A 19,642-nucleotide genomic window follows, 5' to 3' on the forward strand; every position below is an offset into this window, starting at 1 on the left:
GCTCAGCCCCGTCTCTAGGACATCCTGACCTCTTAAAGAAATAAAATGCCTTTCGTGAATCCACTTCTTCGTCCCTCCTAGAGCTAGAGTGCATGTGAATACTTTGTGTGAGGCTTTCAGTAGGGCTGGGGCCTAAGGTGAAGCAACTTCTATCAGAAGCACAGTGGTGATATGGACTAAGACTCTGAAATAGTTTGAGAGAAGCAGGGGAAGCTCCATTGCTTGGGACACTTTAAAAACAAGTCAGGCCATGGCACCAGAATCAGATTTTTAGCTAGGAAGGATATAATTGTATCAGAATTTGTGGCTAACACCCCTGCTCTTTCCAAAACTGTCATGTGTTTCCTAAGGACCAAAAGTAAGTTAGGATGTTGGTTTTATTTCAAAGAAGGCAAGTCCAAAAGCACTGTGGTCTCCAACCTCCCCACCCGCCTAACATTGGGCATTGGCTCAGGACTGGGGGGGAGGACGGAGGTATCACTTACTGAATCACATGACCACTTCTTGCAGCTCCTGGGTTTTCCTTGGAGGTCTCCTATCCTAGTATTACCCTGGCCTGAACTTGTTCAGTTTCAGAAACAGCAGCAGCAATTATATGCAGAAAAGGCTGCGGTGTATTTCCTTTCCCATACATCTTACAGTTACGCTTTAAAAGCAGATGCCCTGGAGCCAGAGTCATCGCTGAGTGGAGTTGCATCTGGGACAAATTCACCCCTGAGTGGAGTTACATCAGGGTGAATTTGGCCCATCAGTTATTTGACAAGCTACATACTCTGAATGCATGAGATCTAATGCATGAAAAATACAATATGCTCTGTCTCACCCAATCAGTATTATGTGGCAAGGAGATTCGCGTCCTCTTATAGAGGAAGAACAATCTTTGCTGGTAAGTCACATGACGGACAAGTGGTGATGTCCACTCTGTTTCCCGGAGGCTGAGCTCCTGGAGGTTTAGGGAGTTCATCACTACATGTTAATTTCTTCTGTCATGGTGCTGCATTAGCCTGCCTTGCTGTGCCACTGCACAGCAAAGATAAAAATAAACCTCAAAGCATCTGTAATCTTGGGAAACACCATCACATGTGGATACGGCAGCCATCCTTATTCCATGCATAAAACCCAGAGGGTGGGGGAAACAATAGATTTTATCTGTAGCAAACCATGTTGATTTGTGCTTGCACTCCATCCTTTGGAAGATTTTTGCCAGCATCATTCTGTCATTTAGAAGCTATTCCCATTTCTTTTTTCCTCCACATCTGATGTCCTTTTCCAGTTTCAACATTAAGCCAATGCTTTAGATTATGCTTACAGCCCACGGATTTTTACTTTTGTGCATTTTAACTTAATTCGGTGGCATTCCTCCCCACCTCCCAATCAAATAAGCTTGATTACTGTAATAAGCCTTGGAAAACACCAGTTTCAATACTTTCTGTTGCCAAAACCTCTTAAATTTGAGCGCCTTAAAATCAGGACTTCCAAAATCCGGCACTAAAGCTAAACTAATAGCAGTAATTTTTTTGCCATATTTACAGTGCTACTGTTGTGATCACTTGCTGATAACCAGGTACTAGAGTGGACTTTTCTAATACTTTGCATTGTGTAGCACTTTTCCTCCACAGATCTCATTGAACTTTACAGATATTCATTGATGCAGCCATGCCATACCCCTGGCTAGGTGGTTTTAGACTCAATTTATAGATGAGGGAAACTCAGCCACAGAGGTTAGTGACTTGCCTGACCTATCACATGGCTGGGAAGTCCTGACATTCAGACCTTGCTCTAACTACTAGATAGCTTATCTTCTCAGTAAGATTTTTTTTTTTTAATTAAGGATTGTTTTTTGATGGCTAAGACCATACCGTCCACTGGCATGGAGCAGAAGGCTTTTTTGGGCTTTCTTATGTGATGGCTGCCATCTTGGCTGACCCACAGGGGATCGAGTGGGGCTCGGGGGGAAGGGGCACCTCTAGAGCTAAAAGCATGAGCCCCCGCAGCTTAAGCGAAACGGTGAAGGCTCCCCAGATGTGGCAGGAACAGACACTTTCTGCAGATCAGGCTCAGGGAGGAACCTGTAACCCCCACTCCCCAGAAAGACTGGTCCTTAGCTCTACCTCCACTGTGCAGTGTTAGTGCTGATGGCTTTCTGTGCTTGGACTTTGTCCCAGTCCCACTCCTCTGCTGATCCCAGTGTGTTTCCACTCCTTTGAACTATCCTTTGCTTCCCCAAGAGCCAGAGGTGAAAGTAAGCCAGTACAGCGTACCGGCAAGAGCCACTACGCCGTGCTGGACCGGACCGGCTTCCCCAGGCTGGCGATTTAAAGGGCTCGGGGCTCCCTGCAGCAGCTGGAGCCCCAGGTCCTTTAAATCTCCTCCCGAGCCCGGCTGCCGGAGCCCTGGGGTAGCAGTGGCAGGGCTCTGGTGGCGATTTAAAGGGCCCGGAGCTCCACTGCGGTAGCAGCAGCCGGAGTCCCGGGTCCTTTAAATCGCCCCTGAGCCCCGGGGCACCCAGCTGCCTCTGCAGCTGGTAGCTCCGGGAGTGATTTAAAGGGCCTGGGTATTTAAAGGCCATGCCTCAACCGGAAGAGGCCACGCCCCTTGCTCAGGACTCCGGCATACCAGTACGTCCTTTAAGTTACTTTCACCCGGCCAAGAGCTCTGTATTAGCTATTTAAAATGGAGCTATGCCAATTTACACCAGCTGAAGATAGGTTGGTCAGATTTCATCTCCTTTTAAATGTATACAAAATGATGCGGATCATCCTCATGAGCAAAGCTGCCAAGAAGCCTTCTGAACAGTGAGGCATTTGGGCTGGGACTTTCAAGATTGCTTATTGGTGGTTGGCTTAACTCTGCTTGATGGTAAAACTCCCCTTGACTTCAATGGGAGCAGAGTTGGGCTAACCAACACTGAATGCTTTATTTTTACATCTGATGTCAGGCTTACATTTGTCAACAAGGACTGAAACGGGGGTGCACCAAATCTGTGACGCTGTGTTCAGTTGCTTAGAGCCATGAGCCACAATTAATATTCTCTTTTCTTATGTGCTGCTGGGGGCATTGAACTGAAATTACTCATTGTTGAAGTCCAAGAAGAGTAAAAACCAGGATCTCTGTTCTGATCATTCCATTGAAATCCATGGGCTCACTCCAGATTTGCCCTGGCAGTATTGCTGAGATTAGTATTTGGATTCTTCAAAACACCAAAAAGAGGGAATTTGGATAAACATGAATGTAGCTTATCTTGGTAGTTGTAGCTTTCCATTGGCTACCACTGGGAGCCATTTATGAATGAAAAGTAACAAGACTTCTGGTCTTTTCATGTTGTTTCCACCATCTAGATTGAACCATTCATGGGAGGTTCAGAAGCTCATGAGATTTGTAAACACAAATAGATAGGAAAGGCCAGATCCACACTTATATTAAGGCCACTTTATGCAATGCTGGAAAGTATAATTTATACCTGCTTTAAGGTCCCTTTACATAGGAAGTGATAATGTAAATGAACATCAAGCACAAAAACTCCTTTGCCTATTTAGCCCTGCATGTCTGGATAGCCCATATAAAGGTGTCTAGGGGTTCCTGACTCTCCCAGGAAGGCATGTCTTCCAAATCTCAATCCAGTCCTTAAATTCTAGCTCTTTTTTTTTTTTTTTTTTTTTTTTCCCCCCAAATCTAATAAAATCCAGGTCTATATAAGTTTGACTTCCCAATTATTCCTATTTTTCTGTGTAGAAGCAATATAACTTCTTAGTCCTGTTCATTAGTTTTCTCTGGTAAGTCCATCCCATTTCAGAATGTTTAGGCTGGGAACAAAAATATCATTCGCATTTTCATCCCATTCAAAATACAGCACTAGCAGCTGGACACTAATAGATCACCAAACTGTGATCCATTCTTAATCATCTTACCGTTGATCACTTATAACTAAAATAATGGGCAAAGCTGAAAGCATGTCATGATGATGGCACACAACAGTTTCAGCTGAGCTGGCACTCATTAGATATTTACAAGATGGCAAATAAAAAGAAGTGCTCATTGAATGCTAGGGGGATATTTTATTTATGGCTGTATGTTTGTTACAGTAGTTGTGGAATCATTTTTAATGGCTTCTGTGATTATAATGCATTTGCCCATAAATTCTCCATCTTCCTGGCTCTATTGTCCAGGCATCATGAGACTCTGCAAATACAAATCATATTGCAGCGAAGGACAAATTCTGCTCTCACTTACCCTGGTATTAATCTAGACTAATTCCACTGCCTCTGGATTTATGGAGATGTAACCAAGATCAGAATTTGCCCTAAAGTGAATATCCAGAAATTCATAAAGGTGAAATTTATCCAGATTTTTCAACAGGGTTTCTCAAGGGAAGCTGTGGGAATCACATCTCTGGACAGATCTGTCACTAGGCTGGACAGAGTACTTAACTCTCTCTCTCTCTCTCTCTCTCTCTCTCTCTCTCTCTCTCTCTCTCTCTCTTATTTATATAATATAGAATGTACTTATTTTCAAGTGATATTGTCCTGTCTACATTAAATGTCTCTACTAGAATTGGTTGAAACTTTTCCATTGAACCTATTTTTCACTGGAATGAAATGAATGAATGGATGAATTAAAACCCCTCTGACATTTCCTCAGTAAACATTAAATTAAGGAGCCTGGTTTTGCTTCTTTCAAAAATTTTAATGGACACTGTCACCACTTTCTAACTAGCTCTAGCTTCCAGTGATATGGTTCTCTGGCCTATAGTATAGATACAGCAGGAATTTTTCCTGAGTAAGGACTGCAAGCTTTGCTCCAAGTCCATTAGAAGCCCGAACACACTCCACTGACTTACACTAGTGTACATGAGGAGTAATTCCACTGAAGTCAGGGGAACAGATGGGGGGGGGGGCCCTCAGGAGACCTGGGTTCTACTACTGACTCCACTGCTAAGTAGCCTTGCGTGAGTCACTTCAGAGCCATGCCTCAGTTTCCCCATGTGTAAAATGGGGATGAAGTGCTTGAGAGCTACTGATTGAAAAGCCCTATATAAGAGCGAAGTATTAATTATTAAACTAAATGCAGTTACACTGGTACAACACCAATATGAAGTTAGAAACCAGGTCTAAGGCATTTAAACATATTAGATGTATCATGCTCCTTTGACTGGCACAGTGGCTGACCTAGTTCTCATAGGCACTGATGCAGCAAAGCACTCAGAGGGAGATTTCCCAAGACAGTAAGATGCCCAACTCCTATTTGAACTTCCGGAAATCTCCCCCTTAAGCATGTGCTTGACTTCAGTGGGACTACTCACCTGCTTAAGGCACATGCTTCAGTGCTTTGCTGAACAGAGACCTTAGAGCTGGACTTCTTCACAACTTCTAAGTTTTAGGGAGCTGCTGTATCACCAGGGGGCATGTGTGAAATTGCTGTGAACATTAATGAGAATGGCACGATTGTGTTGACACAACAGGCACTTAGTTGTGTTCATTGGAACACCATAGCATCATTGGTAAGAAGGCACAGTCATGCTGCTGTCACAAAGGGCAGACAGCAGAGAAGCCGGAAATGGAACAGCTCTCTTGAGTCATCGTCTACATTAGCTGGTGGAGGCGGAGGTTAGGGTTAGGGTCAGACCAGGGTTGAAATGCAGTGATATGGGGATAGCCCGCTGTGGCATGAGAGGTTTCTCAGGGCTGCCACTCTGTCACCTTTCACAAGCTCTAAACCCTCTCTTCAAATGTTTTTCATTTTTAAAAAATGAATCTTCTGTTCCCCTTCTATTTATTGTGCTTCTGTATATTATGAGTAACAACGTAAGAGCCAATAACCATTACTAAGGCTATAATTCAATCTGTGTTCCGATAACGTTTATAACCTGCTCAAGTGTTTGTTTTATATTATTGGAACCCTATGGCTGAATTACTGCCTTACCGTGGCAATCTGCCCATCCATTAACCTACCTGGATTGCTTAAGAATTTTTAAATCTGATGCTCAGTGAATGATTGTTTCCTTTCTTTTTTCTCTTTGCCTTTACTGTAAAGTAGAGAGAGCGACAATTCATTGAGCATTTAGTTCAATGAATAGAGGTGAGATTCACAAGATTTAACTGCTGTGCCGTGTTGCAAGATGGGGGAACTATGCACAGGTCATTGTCTGTAATTTCTGATGTAAAGTATTTTTTCCTATTGGCCAAGGAACAGTTGATTGATAATGCTTTACCCTTCTGTAGCATCTTCCATTCAATTATCTCAATCACTTTACTTTGAGGACCTTGGAGTGCTTCACAAACACCAACAAACTCATAGCCACCTCGTGGGGGTAGGTACATGCCTATATCCTTGTTTTCAATAGGAATGCTGAGGCAGAGAGAGGTTAAGGGTCTGATTTTTTCAGAGATGCTGAGCACCAGTGCTTCCTTCTCATTGACTCACCATTGAGGTGGCGAGTATATAGCAGCTATGAAAATCGGGTACCAAGAGCTGGATCCAATGCCCATCAAAGTCAACAGAAGGCTTCCTCCGTGGGCAGTGGGTCAGTCCCTACATGACTTGCCTGTGGTCACACAGGCAACCTTTGGCAGAGTTAGGAAGAGAAGCAAGGTCTCTTGTACAGTCTTGGTCCAACACTTCTCCATCACTTGAAGTCTTTACACTGAAACCAGATGCCTTTCTAAAAGATGTGCTCTGATTCAACCCCAGCTACTGGGCTTGATTCAGGAATTCCTGGTTGAAGTTCTAGGGTCGCTGATCTGCAGGAGATCAGACTAAATGATCACAATGGTCTCTTCAGGTCTTAATCTCTGAAAGTCCCCCTCACTATTGGTTCAATGTACATTTTAATTAAGTGCAAAATCTTTGATTTACTGGCAGGCAAATGTTTGCAAAGGATTTTTTTTTAAAATAGACCATTTTTAAACCCCAGGCAGGAGCCTGATCTCAACTAAACTGAAGAATTCTGAACAGATTTATTACTAGTAGATAAACTCCTCATGTTGACTACTTGGAACACAACATAAACTTTGCTGCTTAAGTTAGTGGCCCAGGCAGGGTTCTTGTTATGGCTGTGAATTTTTGGGCATCAGTCCTGCAAAGGGAACCAGGCAGATTTCTAAAGGTATAATAGCATTCGTACACTGATCCCTTTGCAGGATTGGGCCTTTAGTCATTAATCACGCAGGCCACTTTGTTCATTTAAAATTTAATATCTCTAGGTCCAACCTCTCTTACTTTCCTTTTTAAAATAGTACAGAAATGGGCCTGATCCCCTCACGCAGGCAAAACTCCATTTTTCTCCGAGATGCTCCGCTTTAAGCTAAGGAGATCAGCACTCAGCCAGATTATTTAGGTGTCTAAAGATGCAGATGGATGCCTAGTTGAATTTTCAAACGTGCTTAAGTAAGTTAGGTGCCAACTCCTATTGAAACCAAGGGGAGTTATGAGCCGTCTAGGCACCTGAGGTTTTTCAAAAGCACCGATCTGCATCACTGGGCATCTTTGGAAAATAACCACTGAGTACCCAAATACCACTGACCGTCAATGAAAGGTGGGTGCCTCACTCCTCTTATGCTCCTGTGAAATTCTCAGTCTTAATATTTGAGTAGAAAACAAGGCCATATTGTGGCTCTTTAACATAATATATTGCACTGAAATATCTGCACATTTTCAGGCGGGGAAAATGGAACTAGGTTCTCCATTGTGAAAATATGTGCAGTAGAAACACACAGTTGCCTTTCTAGGTGAGATCTAATGAGTTATGTAGGGAGTTACAGTTGTAGCAAAATTTTGGAATAAAACCCAAGAAAAAACTGATATTTCTCCTTGGCTTGGGGAAATGCTTTGCACCTCTTGGGTTTCTGATTTGATATCTCCTTTCTAGCCGGCTTCCATTTTGGTAACATGTAATCACCACTCTTCTCTTCCCAGTTAAATAGCTCATAATTGGTGAAATTCACCTGTTTGAAGGCTTAAATAGATCTTAAGTGGTGCTTAGGCCTTGGGCTGGCAATTTCTCTGGATAAGTTGCTGTCTGTCTGTCCTGCGTGGATGAAGTCAAAGGTGTCCAGTTTACATAGTGTCTGATCCTGCAGCAAAAATCCCCGGTCATTGGGAGTTTTGCCATTGGCTTCAGTGGGAACAGGATTAGGGCCTTCATGAGACACTTCCTATCAATGAATAAACAAAACTGGGTCCTCCCCACCTGAAGTTTTGTACCCTTTAGTTTTTTAATATCTATTCTGATACACGGGGAGTGGTTCAAATCTACACAAGCCATTTGAGAAGATAGTATTGGTATTTGTGCACACCTGTTGGTCATGGGTAAAATTTCAAAATGTGCCCAAGTGCCATTTTCAAATGGGCCTTAGGGACTTACGTACCTTCAAAAATGTTACACCTTGCATTAGCAACTAAGCGTGGACATTGGGATACTCTGGCATCTCCACTGACTCATTGGATGGTCCTGGGCAAGGCATATAGGGCCAGATTTTGAAAGGTATTTAGGCACCTGAATGTGCAGCTAGGAGTCTAGTGGGATTTTCAAAAGTGCCAGTATGCCTAATTCGCATTGATTTCAGTGTGAGTTAGGAGTGTAAATACCTTTTGAGGATCTGGTGCTCTTGATACTTCTGAAAATCCCACTAGGGGCACCTCTGCTTCTTTAGGCATCTAAATACCTTTCAAAATCTGGCCATTTATGTACTTCAGTGCCCCCAAAGATAAAATGGGGTTAATCCTTACCTATAACACACAATGATTGTGAGGGTTAACTGAAAATGGCCTGAATTTCTGGGGTACTGAGCACCTGCAGTTCATATTGCAGTCAATGGGAGTGCGTGCTCAAGGCCTCTGAAAATAAACCTGATGAGTTAGGTGCTAAAGATGACTTTAGTTACCTGACCTTAGGCACTCAAACTTGAAAATTGTGGCCAGAACATTCCGCACTCCCTATTGTACTGGCTGATCGGCTTGGTAGGAGGGATCATTAAAAGGTGATGTGCTTTTTATTCCTCCAAAAGAGGTGCTTTTATTAAGCCATGTTCTTTGAAACCTGGGCTCTTTTTTTAAAGTTAAATAATAGATGAAGCAGAAATGTCATGGTAATCCCTTCCGATGCATGGAGATCTAGGAACTGGGTTTCAGTTTATATGGATTATACTTTTAAAAGAGCAATCTTTCCCTCCACCATCCTGCTCCTAAAGGAGGAGGAATCTGGGGCACTGGGCAGCATACTAATGAAGACAAGGAGGGATTTCTGAAGAGGGGAAAGAAGTAGAATCTTTCACGTCAGTGTTGCAAATTCATATCTAGCTCATGTGGGCAATGATTTAACGGTCAGACCATTGGGTGGTTGTTCAGTAGCCTTGTGAAATGAGTGTGGTCTGTCCAGTTCCCTTTGGACTAGTAAAGCCAGACTCTCCTCAGACTGGCAGCTTAGAAGGGACCCAAGAGTGGACGGAACAGGCCCTTAGTGTCAATGAGAATCTGGCCCATAGGATCCACATTAACATTTTTATTTATGAAATGTCAATATTTTGCACTTTTGCCTTTTTAAAGCTTTATGTAAAAACGCTCCTGAGTTGACACTCATTAGCACGCTTGTTGGCAGTCTCAGCAGTGGGACCAAGGTTTCAGTGGGCATGGAGAATTCACACTACTCTCGCCCCTAGAAATGATCCTTCCTAGGCAGTGCTGAGACACATTGGTAGAGCCGTGCAGAGAAAGTTTGTCTGTTGCAACTCCTGCTATACGCTACTCCACCAACGTGCCTCACCCGGAGGGAGTTCATACTGCACAGGCTCTTTAGGTAAGCAGAGGACTTGTGCTGGTGAAACATGCTACACTAAAATAAACCAACTAGAAAAGAGCAGTGGTTCTCAACTCTGTATTGGTGACCGCTTTCACACAGCAAGCCTCTGGGTACGACACCCCCCCCCATAAATTAAAAACACTTTTTAAAATATTAAACACTATTGTAAATGTTGGGGGTGAAGGCTGACCAGCTCGTGACCCTCTGAGGGGTGTTAACCCCCAGTTTGAGAACCTCTGGAAAAGAGGATCAGTTCATTTTAGGTTGGTCTCATGGTTAAGGCATTGGACTGGGTCTCCGGAGATGTGGGTTCAATTTCCAGCTTGGCCACAGACTCCCTGTGTGACCTTGGGCAAGTCACTTAATCTCTCTCTCATTTCCTCATCTGTAAAATGGTGGTGATACTTCCTTTCTTTTACCCTTTGTCTTGTCACTTGAAACTGTAAACTCTTGGGGGCAGGCACTGTCTCTTACTGTATGCACATACAGTACCTAGCACCATGGGGCCCTGATCTGTATCTGCCTCTGGGTGCTACTGTAATACTAATTAATAATAGTCACAAGTAATGAAGTAATTCAACCAGTGTTTGAAAAGTAGATGGAATGATCAGTGCAGTTTCTAATCTACTAACCGATGGCTTTTGTTGTATAGTCAGCTAGTCTAAGGCCTGGTCCACACTACCCCCCCCACTTCAGACTAAGGTACGCAAATTCAGCTACGTTAATAACATAGCTGAATTCGAAGTACCTTAGTCCGAACTTACCGCGGGTCCAGACGCTGCAGGCAGGCTCCCCCGTCGATGCCGCGTACTCCTCTCGCTGAGCTGGAGTACCGGCGTCGACGGCGAGCACTTCCGGGATCGATCCGGGATTGATTTATCGCGTCTAGACAAGACGCGATAAATTGATCCCAGAAGATCGATCGCTTACATCCGGACCAGGAAGTAAGTATAGACGTACCCTTAGTCTACATGAGCTAGAGGTGTGATTTATCCTGCTTATATACACACACACTTGCACTAGCTCAAGTATAAATAGCTGTGTAGCCACGGCAGCAGCAGAGGAAGAGCTTAGGTAGGTTTGTACTCAGCGTGACTAAACTGCTTATATTCCTGCGAGCTTGATGAGCACTAGCATGAGTATGTATACACAAACAGGGGAATCGCACCCCTGGCTTATAGTGTAGACGCAGCCTAAGAAGATGCTTTCAGGCTAACGTTCTACTGAATACCAAAACGTTGGCTAAACAAAAGCAAAAGATTTAATTTCTGATTATGCATTTCTAATGTGTGTGTGTGTGTGTGTGTGTGTGTGTGTGTGTGTGTAAAATATGTTGGTATTTGTGTATACAGGCCAAGGAACAACATACTACTAAGGCCCAATCTTTATTCATGTAAATTGTATCCTCATAAATGATAAGCTAGCTAGTTTAGCAGTCAGGAGACCTACTCCAGGGGCCAGATCTTTCAGACTTTAGTTCCCTAATCTCTCCCACTGCATTTTCCTAAAATAACACACACAGCATAATTACTGATATATTATATACATCGATAGCACCTTTGAGCTGAAGATCTCAGAGCATATATATATATATATATATATATATATATATATATATATATATATATATATATATATATATATATATATATATATATATATATATATATATATATATATATATATATATATATATTTATATATATATATTTATATATATAAATAAATTAAATAAAAAACTTTGCACTGGTATTGTGAGGCTTAATCTTTTTCCTTTTGCGGAAAGTTAAGGACAAGGAGGTTAAGTGAGTTCCCAGGGTCCCAGAGGCAGTGGCAAAGCCAGGACCAGAAACTGGAGGCAAAATCCTGATACTCCCCCACCCCCAACGCTGTCATTGGCAAAACTCTCATTGACTTTAATGGTGCCAGGATTTCACCAAAAGATTCCTATTTGCTAGTCTTATCTCTTTTACCCTGATTTAAGCTTTAAATCAATATATGTGAATGAAAAAGCTGTTTCCTATCAATTATTTAAACATTCCTGCCTGAGTAACAGCCAACAGCTAAGGTTTTTTATTTCACTGCATAAGTTAAATATATAAGGCCAACTTCTGTTCTCTTTGGCTTCACTGGAATTACTCTAGGTTCATGTTAGCATTGCTGGGAGCAGAATTTGGGCCACAATCAACACTGCAGAGATCATAAGAAGTGATTCCTTTGGCCTGATCCTGCACTCACTGAATTCAGTGGTAAAACTCTCATGGACTCTACCTATTTTCACCAGCAATTGCAGAATCTTATGCACTTCTGAAACCATCATCTTCACCAGCAGCTCCAGGAAGGAAGAGCCATCAGCCCCTCTGCCAGGGGCTAGGCAACTTCTAAAACTGCACCAAGAAGGGCTCCAGGCAACTTCAGGAGGAAAAATTCCCCTGAGTTACACAAGACCCCTTCACTGCTGTAGGTCTAAAACCTGACTGCATATCCTTTCAGGGAGATGCTACTTCTGCTGGCCCTAAAAAAGCTAAATCTTTGCTAGCTCTCTGATTCCTGCAGGAAAGGACTGCAGCTTGGAACCACTTTAAAGCCCCTCATTAGCTGGAGAGCACAAGAGAATGCTCTCCTGTGGGGTGGAGAGAAAGGAGGCTTATAAAGGCTTTTAATAATTCAGCATTGGCAGGGATACCAGAGCCACCCCCCAGCCATCAAATAGCTTGGGTTCACCACCCACCCCCTGCGCGCCTTGCACCACCCCAGCCTCAGTGAAATGGGCCTTGTGGGAACTCAGGGCATTGTTTGAATTAGAAGTTAGTGTCAGGGTCACTGAACAGGCGCTGAACCCATTAGATTTTAGTCTTTAATTCTTTTCTGAGTTTAACCAGGCACCAAAGGCGCTCCCGCCCCCCCCCCCCCAGCCTATTCTAAAGGAGAGGACAGATCTGAGCATCACGCAAAGTCATCCTGTACTGTGTCCTGATCATCCCAGTTCTGAAGCTACTCCGGATCTTAGTCCCACTCAGCTAAGGACACTCATAAACACCAGGAGTCCCCATGCAATCATGCCCTCTTCTCCCCCCACCCCCCGGCCTTTCTGTGTCTCACCCCCCCACACACACACATCTCCAAGACCAGATCTCCCCTGCTGACCCCCCCGCATACAACATGCCCATTTTCTCTCACCTGAGAGGAAAGAGGAGGCGACAGGAGAACGTGCTGGCAGCTGCAGGGTGTCATCCAGGGAGGTGTTGCACAGCTGCTGGACAAGGACAAAGCTTGTTGGGGTGGAGGAAGGGGGAGGCTTAGAAAAGCCAGTGCAACCTCCAAGCGTCCACCCGCATCCCCCAAACCCACCCCCCAAAATCCTCAGATGGGGGGGCACTGCAACCCCCACAGCCCCTCTCTCCCTTCTGCCCTAGATCTGCTCCAGAGTCTCCTGGCGCCCTGGCTCCGACGTGGCGGTCTCCATGGCAGAGCGGTGCCCGGGTCCCCCCAGCTCAGAGGACGGGGCCGCAAGGCGCAGGCCCCCGGCTCCCGGGGAGCGCAGCTTCCAGGCAGCGAAGGCGTAAACACACAGCAACGTGACCGGAACTGGTGAGCTCAGAGCCGGGCTGTCTGCACAGGCGGGGAGGGGATGGCTCCACTGACAACCTCCGAGTGATGAAATCCTCCGGGAGAGGTGCCCGCTGCACTGGAGGATGCTGATTCAGCGCTGGGGGCTGGAAATCACCCCAGCAAGGAAGCTGCCTGGGTGGGGAGACATGAGCTCCCTCCAGCCGCCCGTGGCTTGCAGATCTGCTAGGCTATCCCAGGGAGAGGCCAAGTGCCCAGGGCTGATCCCAGCAATGCAGAAACCAGCCCCAGTGTACGGTCCATCTCAGCAAAGGCGTTGGGCTCCCAGCTTAACAGCTGATCCAGGGGAAAGGCACACTACAGCTCTGCTCGCCGTTGGGTAGAGCAGTGCTGTCCAGGGTGCTGAAAAGTGAAGGAATCCCTCTCCTCCAGCCACCCATCGCCTTGGCAAATGCCTCCGGAGTTGCATTCAGCTCACGAAAGGATTCCTCGACCACTTCCCACGGCATTTTTTTTCAGTCGTCTTTGGAAGCTGTTCAGGACTCTAATCTTGCCTTCAAAAAAAATAGCTCCCAACCTTGTGGGATTTTATGGCTGGCACATGAGGCTGCGGCTGCTGCTTCCAGCTATTTAGCTACTTTAAAGAGTAAGGGCACATATTTATTGTTCAGTGTATAAATGGTGACCAACAAATATGGCACAGGAGAAGGATTTAAAAAAAGTCAGTGGGAAGAGTGTGTGTGTGTGTGTGTGTGTGTGAGAGAGAGAGAGACATGGAGACAGTGTTCAGGTCTGTTCCCCTCACCTCTGGATTGGTTTGGAAAAAACTAGAAAAATTCAAAAAAAAATAGTGAAAAATGGGTAGGGGAAGGGGAATTCCTTGATAATGTCTAGAGAATTGTTTACCCCCAGTTTGGTGCAAGTTCTACTCAAACACTTCCTCTGTATATGTATACATACAAATGGAGCTACCCTGATCTGGCCTAGTGTGTGATATTCTTGGAATCCGTGTGTGGGGTTTCATAATGTAGATCTGGTTATTCTAAAACTACACACACAAATACCAAGAATAATCTATACTGGACCAGATCCTCAGCTGGTGTAAATAGCTCAATTGACATCACTAGATTGACAGCAATGTGTAGTCACATCAGCTGAAGCTCTGGCCCACTGAGGTCATCCAGCTATGAAAAGTGTTCCCCAAAACACCACAAAAATGCAACACTTCCCAATGGGTTTCTTAAGGCAAAGGCCAGAGAAAATAGACAAGTTTTGCAGCAGGCCCCAAACCCAGCCTACTGAAGATTTGTTAGAGAGCCCCTTGTATCGGTCAATTAAATGTTCTCACCATTTAGGTGGGATTGCAAGTCATTTGTGTGATGCTAAAAACTTGTCTAGGAAGAGTTCCGTAGAAGCTACAATCAGAAAACCTGTTTGTTGCTGCTTATCGATTATGGGCATTGCAATTATAATAAATAATACATGTCACTTTTCAGCTTTTCATTCATAGATCTCAAAGCAGTTCACAAAGGCAGAGGCCCTGGAGGTTTTTTGCCTTCCTCTGCAGCGTGGGGCATGGGTCACTTGCTGGAGGATTCTCTGCACCTTGAGGTCTTTAAACCACGAGTTGAGGACTTCAATAACTCAGACATAGGTTAGGGGTTTGTTACAGGAGTGGGTGGGTGAGATTCTATGGCCTGCGTTGTGCAGGAGGTCAGACTAGATGATCATAATGGTCCCTTCTGACCTTAAAGTCTATGAGTGAGCAAAAAATGCTTTCCATTTAACAATTGGGAAACTGAAGTGAAGTGACTTGCCCGAGGTCTCAGACCCAGATCCTCAAAGGCATTTAGGCACTTAACTCCCATGAGATCTTTGAGGATCTGGGCCACAGTGACCAAGCCAGGAATTGAGAGAAAGGGGTAAATCCTCATCTGGTGTAAACTCTCATTGCTCCATTGATTTCAATGATGGACTAGGTGTGATTTCATAGGCGTGTGCCATCTCTGGGACTCTTTTAAATAAGCAGAAGGCCAGATACTTCTCTGGTGTAAATCAACATGGCACTATTGAGTGGGGCAATGACCTGGCTGAGAGTTTGGAGTCAATGTCCTTTATGGAGCACAATTAATTTACTCTAAACCAGAACTGGTCAAAGAAAGGAAAAAATATTGGTGAATAATTATTAATGGGGAGGGGGAACCCTCTATTTTCAATTAATTATTCAAGTTTCTCTATCTAAGACCCAGTCTCCAGCAAATGTAACGGGGAGCTCCATCTCTTCCTCACACACATCCATTCATGCCTGCTCCTGTGGGCTTTTCTCCAAATGAGGTGCTTATAACAAATGAGTTCCTTTTGGAATGCTGAGTTAAGTGATGGATTAAAATGAGCATAATGATGATGTCCTAATTCAGAGAAATGTTGTTGCATTATTACTGCCATCCTCACATTTGTAATGATCAGATCCACATTTGCCAATGCATAATTTATTTCTATTCGGAGTTTGCTCTGCAGGAAGGGTTATTTTTAGTGTCTCATTTTCCCTTCTCTAAATTATTTTATCCTGAAAAACTACAAATTGTATAAATGCAAGGGGATGATTTCTGAATGCATCATGTTTCACTAGATTTGTACAATCTTCATTGATTTTTCCACTGTATAAAAGACAAGTCTGCAAACGATCAAGGTCAGACATTCAGGGATGGACAGATGCCTCCTAAATGAGGTCATTGCTCCAGGATACACTTAGACTGAAGAGAGGGGTGGTAGTGGAATACAATCTATCCTTTGTGTCCAGAATTAAGTGTGGATAAAGCATACTGCCTCTGTAGTGATTACCTAGCAGCTTGGATTCAGCTGCAATGCACACATGCTATTAACACATTTTCTAAGAGTGTTTCTCTAGCAGTTTTGTAGTGTACTGGATTAACAGGCTCTTCATTACTCCCAAAGAGCTGAGTCTCCGTTTTTGATTGGAGTATGACAAAGGTCCTTCAACTAAAGCCTCCAGACAGTGCCCATTACCTAGTAATATTTCAAACCAAACAATGAGCATGGTGATTCTTCCTAGCGCATCCTATTATGTTAATCAGAGTCTGCTTTATTAATGGGTATGAGGGTGATCTGGCTGGGATCAGTACTATGGAGAAATTCACCCCTATGCAGAGTCCTTGCACAAATCTTATGCCAAATTAAAGTCCCACTTAAGCCCTCAAACATTCACTCTATTTCTAATCAACCTATATTGTATTTAAATTGAATACATATTCATTACATTACACTGAATACATAGAAATGACTTCAGTGTTGCATACTTTTTCTTGGATTTAAAGGATAACAAAGCTCTGGAATAAAGATATTCTAAAAAAGTTTCCAGTGACACACAAATAAAAAACTAAATCTGAAGATACTTCAATGTCAAGAACAAATTACTAGTTCACCTAAACCACTTGGCAGATAATGTGCTGCTGTACTCCGCAGAATGAGATTTCTGCAGTTTATTGGATGAGTATCCTCCTCAGGGGAACCCCTTACGATCGAGTGGAACCTCTTATAAGAAAGTTGTTATAGGCTAAATACTGGTCCCATTGAAATCAAGAGTAGTTCAGCCATTAACACCAATAGGATCAGCTATGGCCTTATATACACAGGTTCACTATAATTTAGAATTACAGTCTATCCTCTACAATGCAGTGAAGGAACTAGAGAGTGCGTGCCCAATTCTGGAAACATTTGCCATTGAGCATTGTGTTTACCCTGTAGTAAGTGTATGCATGAATGTGCCCTTTGGATTGACTTCCCTGGAGACAGAATTGCTCTATTGCTCATCACCAGGGGATTTTTTTTGCTGATGTTCATTGCTTTTTATTTTCAAAGCAGTCCTATAAGAGTTCAATAAATCTCTAAGAAATAAATAAGGCAGTAAATATAGGGGAATTCTGTCTGGATTTCATGCAGTCTAGCACACTAGGCAGTTCCTTACCTGACACTGACCTCTAGTGGCACTGACATAATATTCAATTACGACTCAGCTTATTCAAACCTATCACAGAAATTCAGTTCTGCACTATTACATTACTAATCCAAGGCCCCAGTCTTCCAATGAACCCTGTGGTCACGTGGAACCTCAATGAAACCAATGGGGCTCTGCGTGGGGGCAGAAATCTGTCTCTGCAAAGCTCACTATAGGGTGAAGCCCTAAACTCCTTTGATTATGACTAATATATTGTGGGTAACATTTTCAAAAGTGCCTAAGTCCTATTTTCAAAGTGACTTAGGTGCCTACAACCCATTGACTTTCAATCTATATATTTTTAGGGCTGTCAATTAATTGCAGTTAACTCACGATTAACTCAAAAAAATTAATCGTGTTTAAAAAAATTAATCATGATTAATCCGTTTTAATCGCACAGTTAAACAATAGAATACCAATTGAAATTTATTAAATATTTTTGGATGTTTTTCTACTTTTTCCAGTATATTGATTTCAATTACAACACAGTATACGAAGCAGACAGTGCTCACTTTATATTGTTTTTGATTACAGATATTTGCACTGTTAAAATGGCAAACAAAAGAAATAATATTTTTCAAATCTCCTCATACAAGTACTGTAGTGCAATCTCTTGATCATGAAAGTGCAACTTACAAATGTAGATTTTTGTTACATAACTGCACTCAAAAACAAAACAAGGTAAAACTTTAGAGCCTTCAAGTCCACTCAGTCCTAATTCTTGTTCAGCCAGTCAAGTTTGTTTACATTTATGGCAGATAATGCTGCCCGCTTCTTATTTACAATGTCACCTGAAAGTGATAACAGGCGTTCACATGGCACTTTTGTAGCTGCTATTGCAAGGTATTTATATGCCAGATATGCTCAACATTTGTATGCCTACATTGTAGTATGTACAATTTCTAGAGACAATAATATACTACCCCATTCCATCACCAAGGCCCCAATTCTGCGCAAACATAAGCATGCGGTTAATGCACAATCAGGGACTGAAGGACCAATTTTACTAGTGCCATTAAACATTGTAAGGCACTTTTGAAAATTGTACCCAGTGTCACTGTAGCATTAGGGAGGCACCATACTTCCCATTTACTTTGGTTTTGTTATATCTACAATTAGTGTGACCAAACCCTGACTATGACAGTTACAGGCCTCGATCCTGCAGATCTTTATGCACGTGCTTAATTTTAAGTACACAAGCAGTCTCGGTTACTTTCGTGAGACTACTAGTGCGCATAAAGGCACAAACAGAAACTAAGCACCTAACTCCTATTGGAAGACTGAGAGTTGGATGCCTAAGTGCCATTTGTGCCTTTGAAAATCTTAATCTTTGCAAGTTCATGCTCAGTTGTACTTGATTGCAAATTTAAATTTTCTAACCTCCCACCACTGCGAATTTTCAGAGGTGCTGAGCATATACAGCTCACATTGATAATAAGTTCTTGGCTTCTCTGAAAAGTGAGCCTCCAGCTTTTATCAAACCAGAGATCAGTAGAAATATTTCCATAATTTAAAAAGGAACACAACACAGAAGTTTGTTTTTCAAACCATAAACATCCTTCTGTGGTGTTTGCAACCCAAACATTGCACCAAAATAAAACACTATCATTGATGTCATGCTTCCAAGTGACTGTAAACAGAACCTGACTTCATGGCTTTTCTTTATGCAAACAGAGAAATCACACGGTAAACAAACAGCTTAGACAGTGAAAAATCAACTGGATCAAACCAATGCTTTCTAAGGTGTTATCAGTAACATAGATAAAGGAATGAATGTATTTGCAGTATTCGGGTCTTGCCTTTCTGCATGGGACTGCTCATTTGAACAAAAAGTTACTCATAGAGGGCTTGATCTAACGCCCAGAGAAGTTAATGGGAGTCTTTCCAATGGTCTGAATGGGTGTTGGATTGCAAGCCATGTGTAAGTCTTTGCAGAATCAGATTTTTTTAAATTTATTTTAAAGCAAGCAATGTCCTTTTAAATGGAGAAATTCATGATTAAGAATGGCGGTTTCCTTGTTTGGCCATTTAGTACTTTATTTTCTTTGCTTTTATGTTTTCTTTTTTTCAGGATTCTCTCCAATGTACCTTTTGTTATTTTGGCTCCAGGCTGTATTATCTTTCCCTCCTAAACTCTTTACGACCTGAGTGAGAATTAGATTGCAAATTCTTTGGGGAAAGGAATAGCTTTTTTGTTCTGTGTGTTTGTACAGTGCCTGTACGATGGGGTCCTGGTCCGTGACTGGAACTAGTGCTACAAAGAT

The 19,642-nt window shown here is 42.9% G+C and overlaps 1 protein-coding gene across 1 annotated transcript in view; it reads right to left on the bottom strand.

Annotated features, from left to right (window-relative positions):
• Window positions 1-13,259, bottom strand: part of CCDC92B (coiled-coil domain containing 92B) — a 54,041-nt gene extending 40,782 nt beyond the window's left edge. The window contains exons 1-2 of the mRNA XM_065418070.1: window positions 13,246-13,259; window positions 12,974-13,046 (exon numbers count right to left, since the gene is read on the bottom strand). Of these exons, the coding sequence (XP_065274142.1) occupies window positions 12,974-13,046; window positions 13,246-13,259 (87 nt within the window). The remainder of the gene's footprint in view (window positions 1-12,973; window positions 13,047-13,245) is intronic.
• Between the last annotated feature and the right edge of the window lie 6,383 nt (window positions 13,260-19,642).

The sequence above is a fragment of the Emys orbicularis genome, chromosome 17 (assembly GCF_028017835.1).
Source record: "Emys orbicularis isolate rEmyOrb1 chromosome 17, rEmyOrb1.hap1, whole genome shotgun sequence".
Lineage (NCBI taxonomy): Eukaryota > Metazoa > Chordata > Testudines > Emydidae > Emys > Emys orbicularis.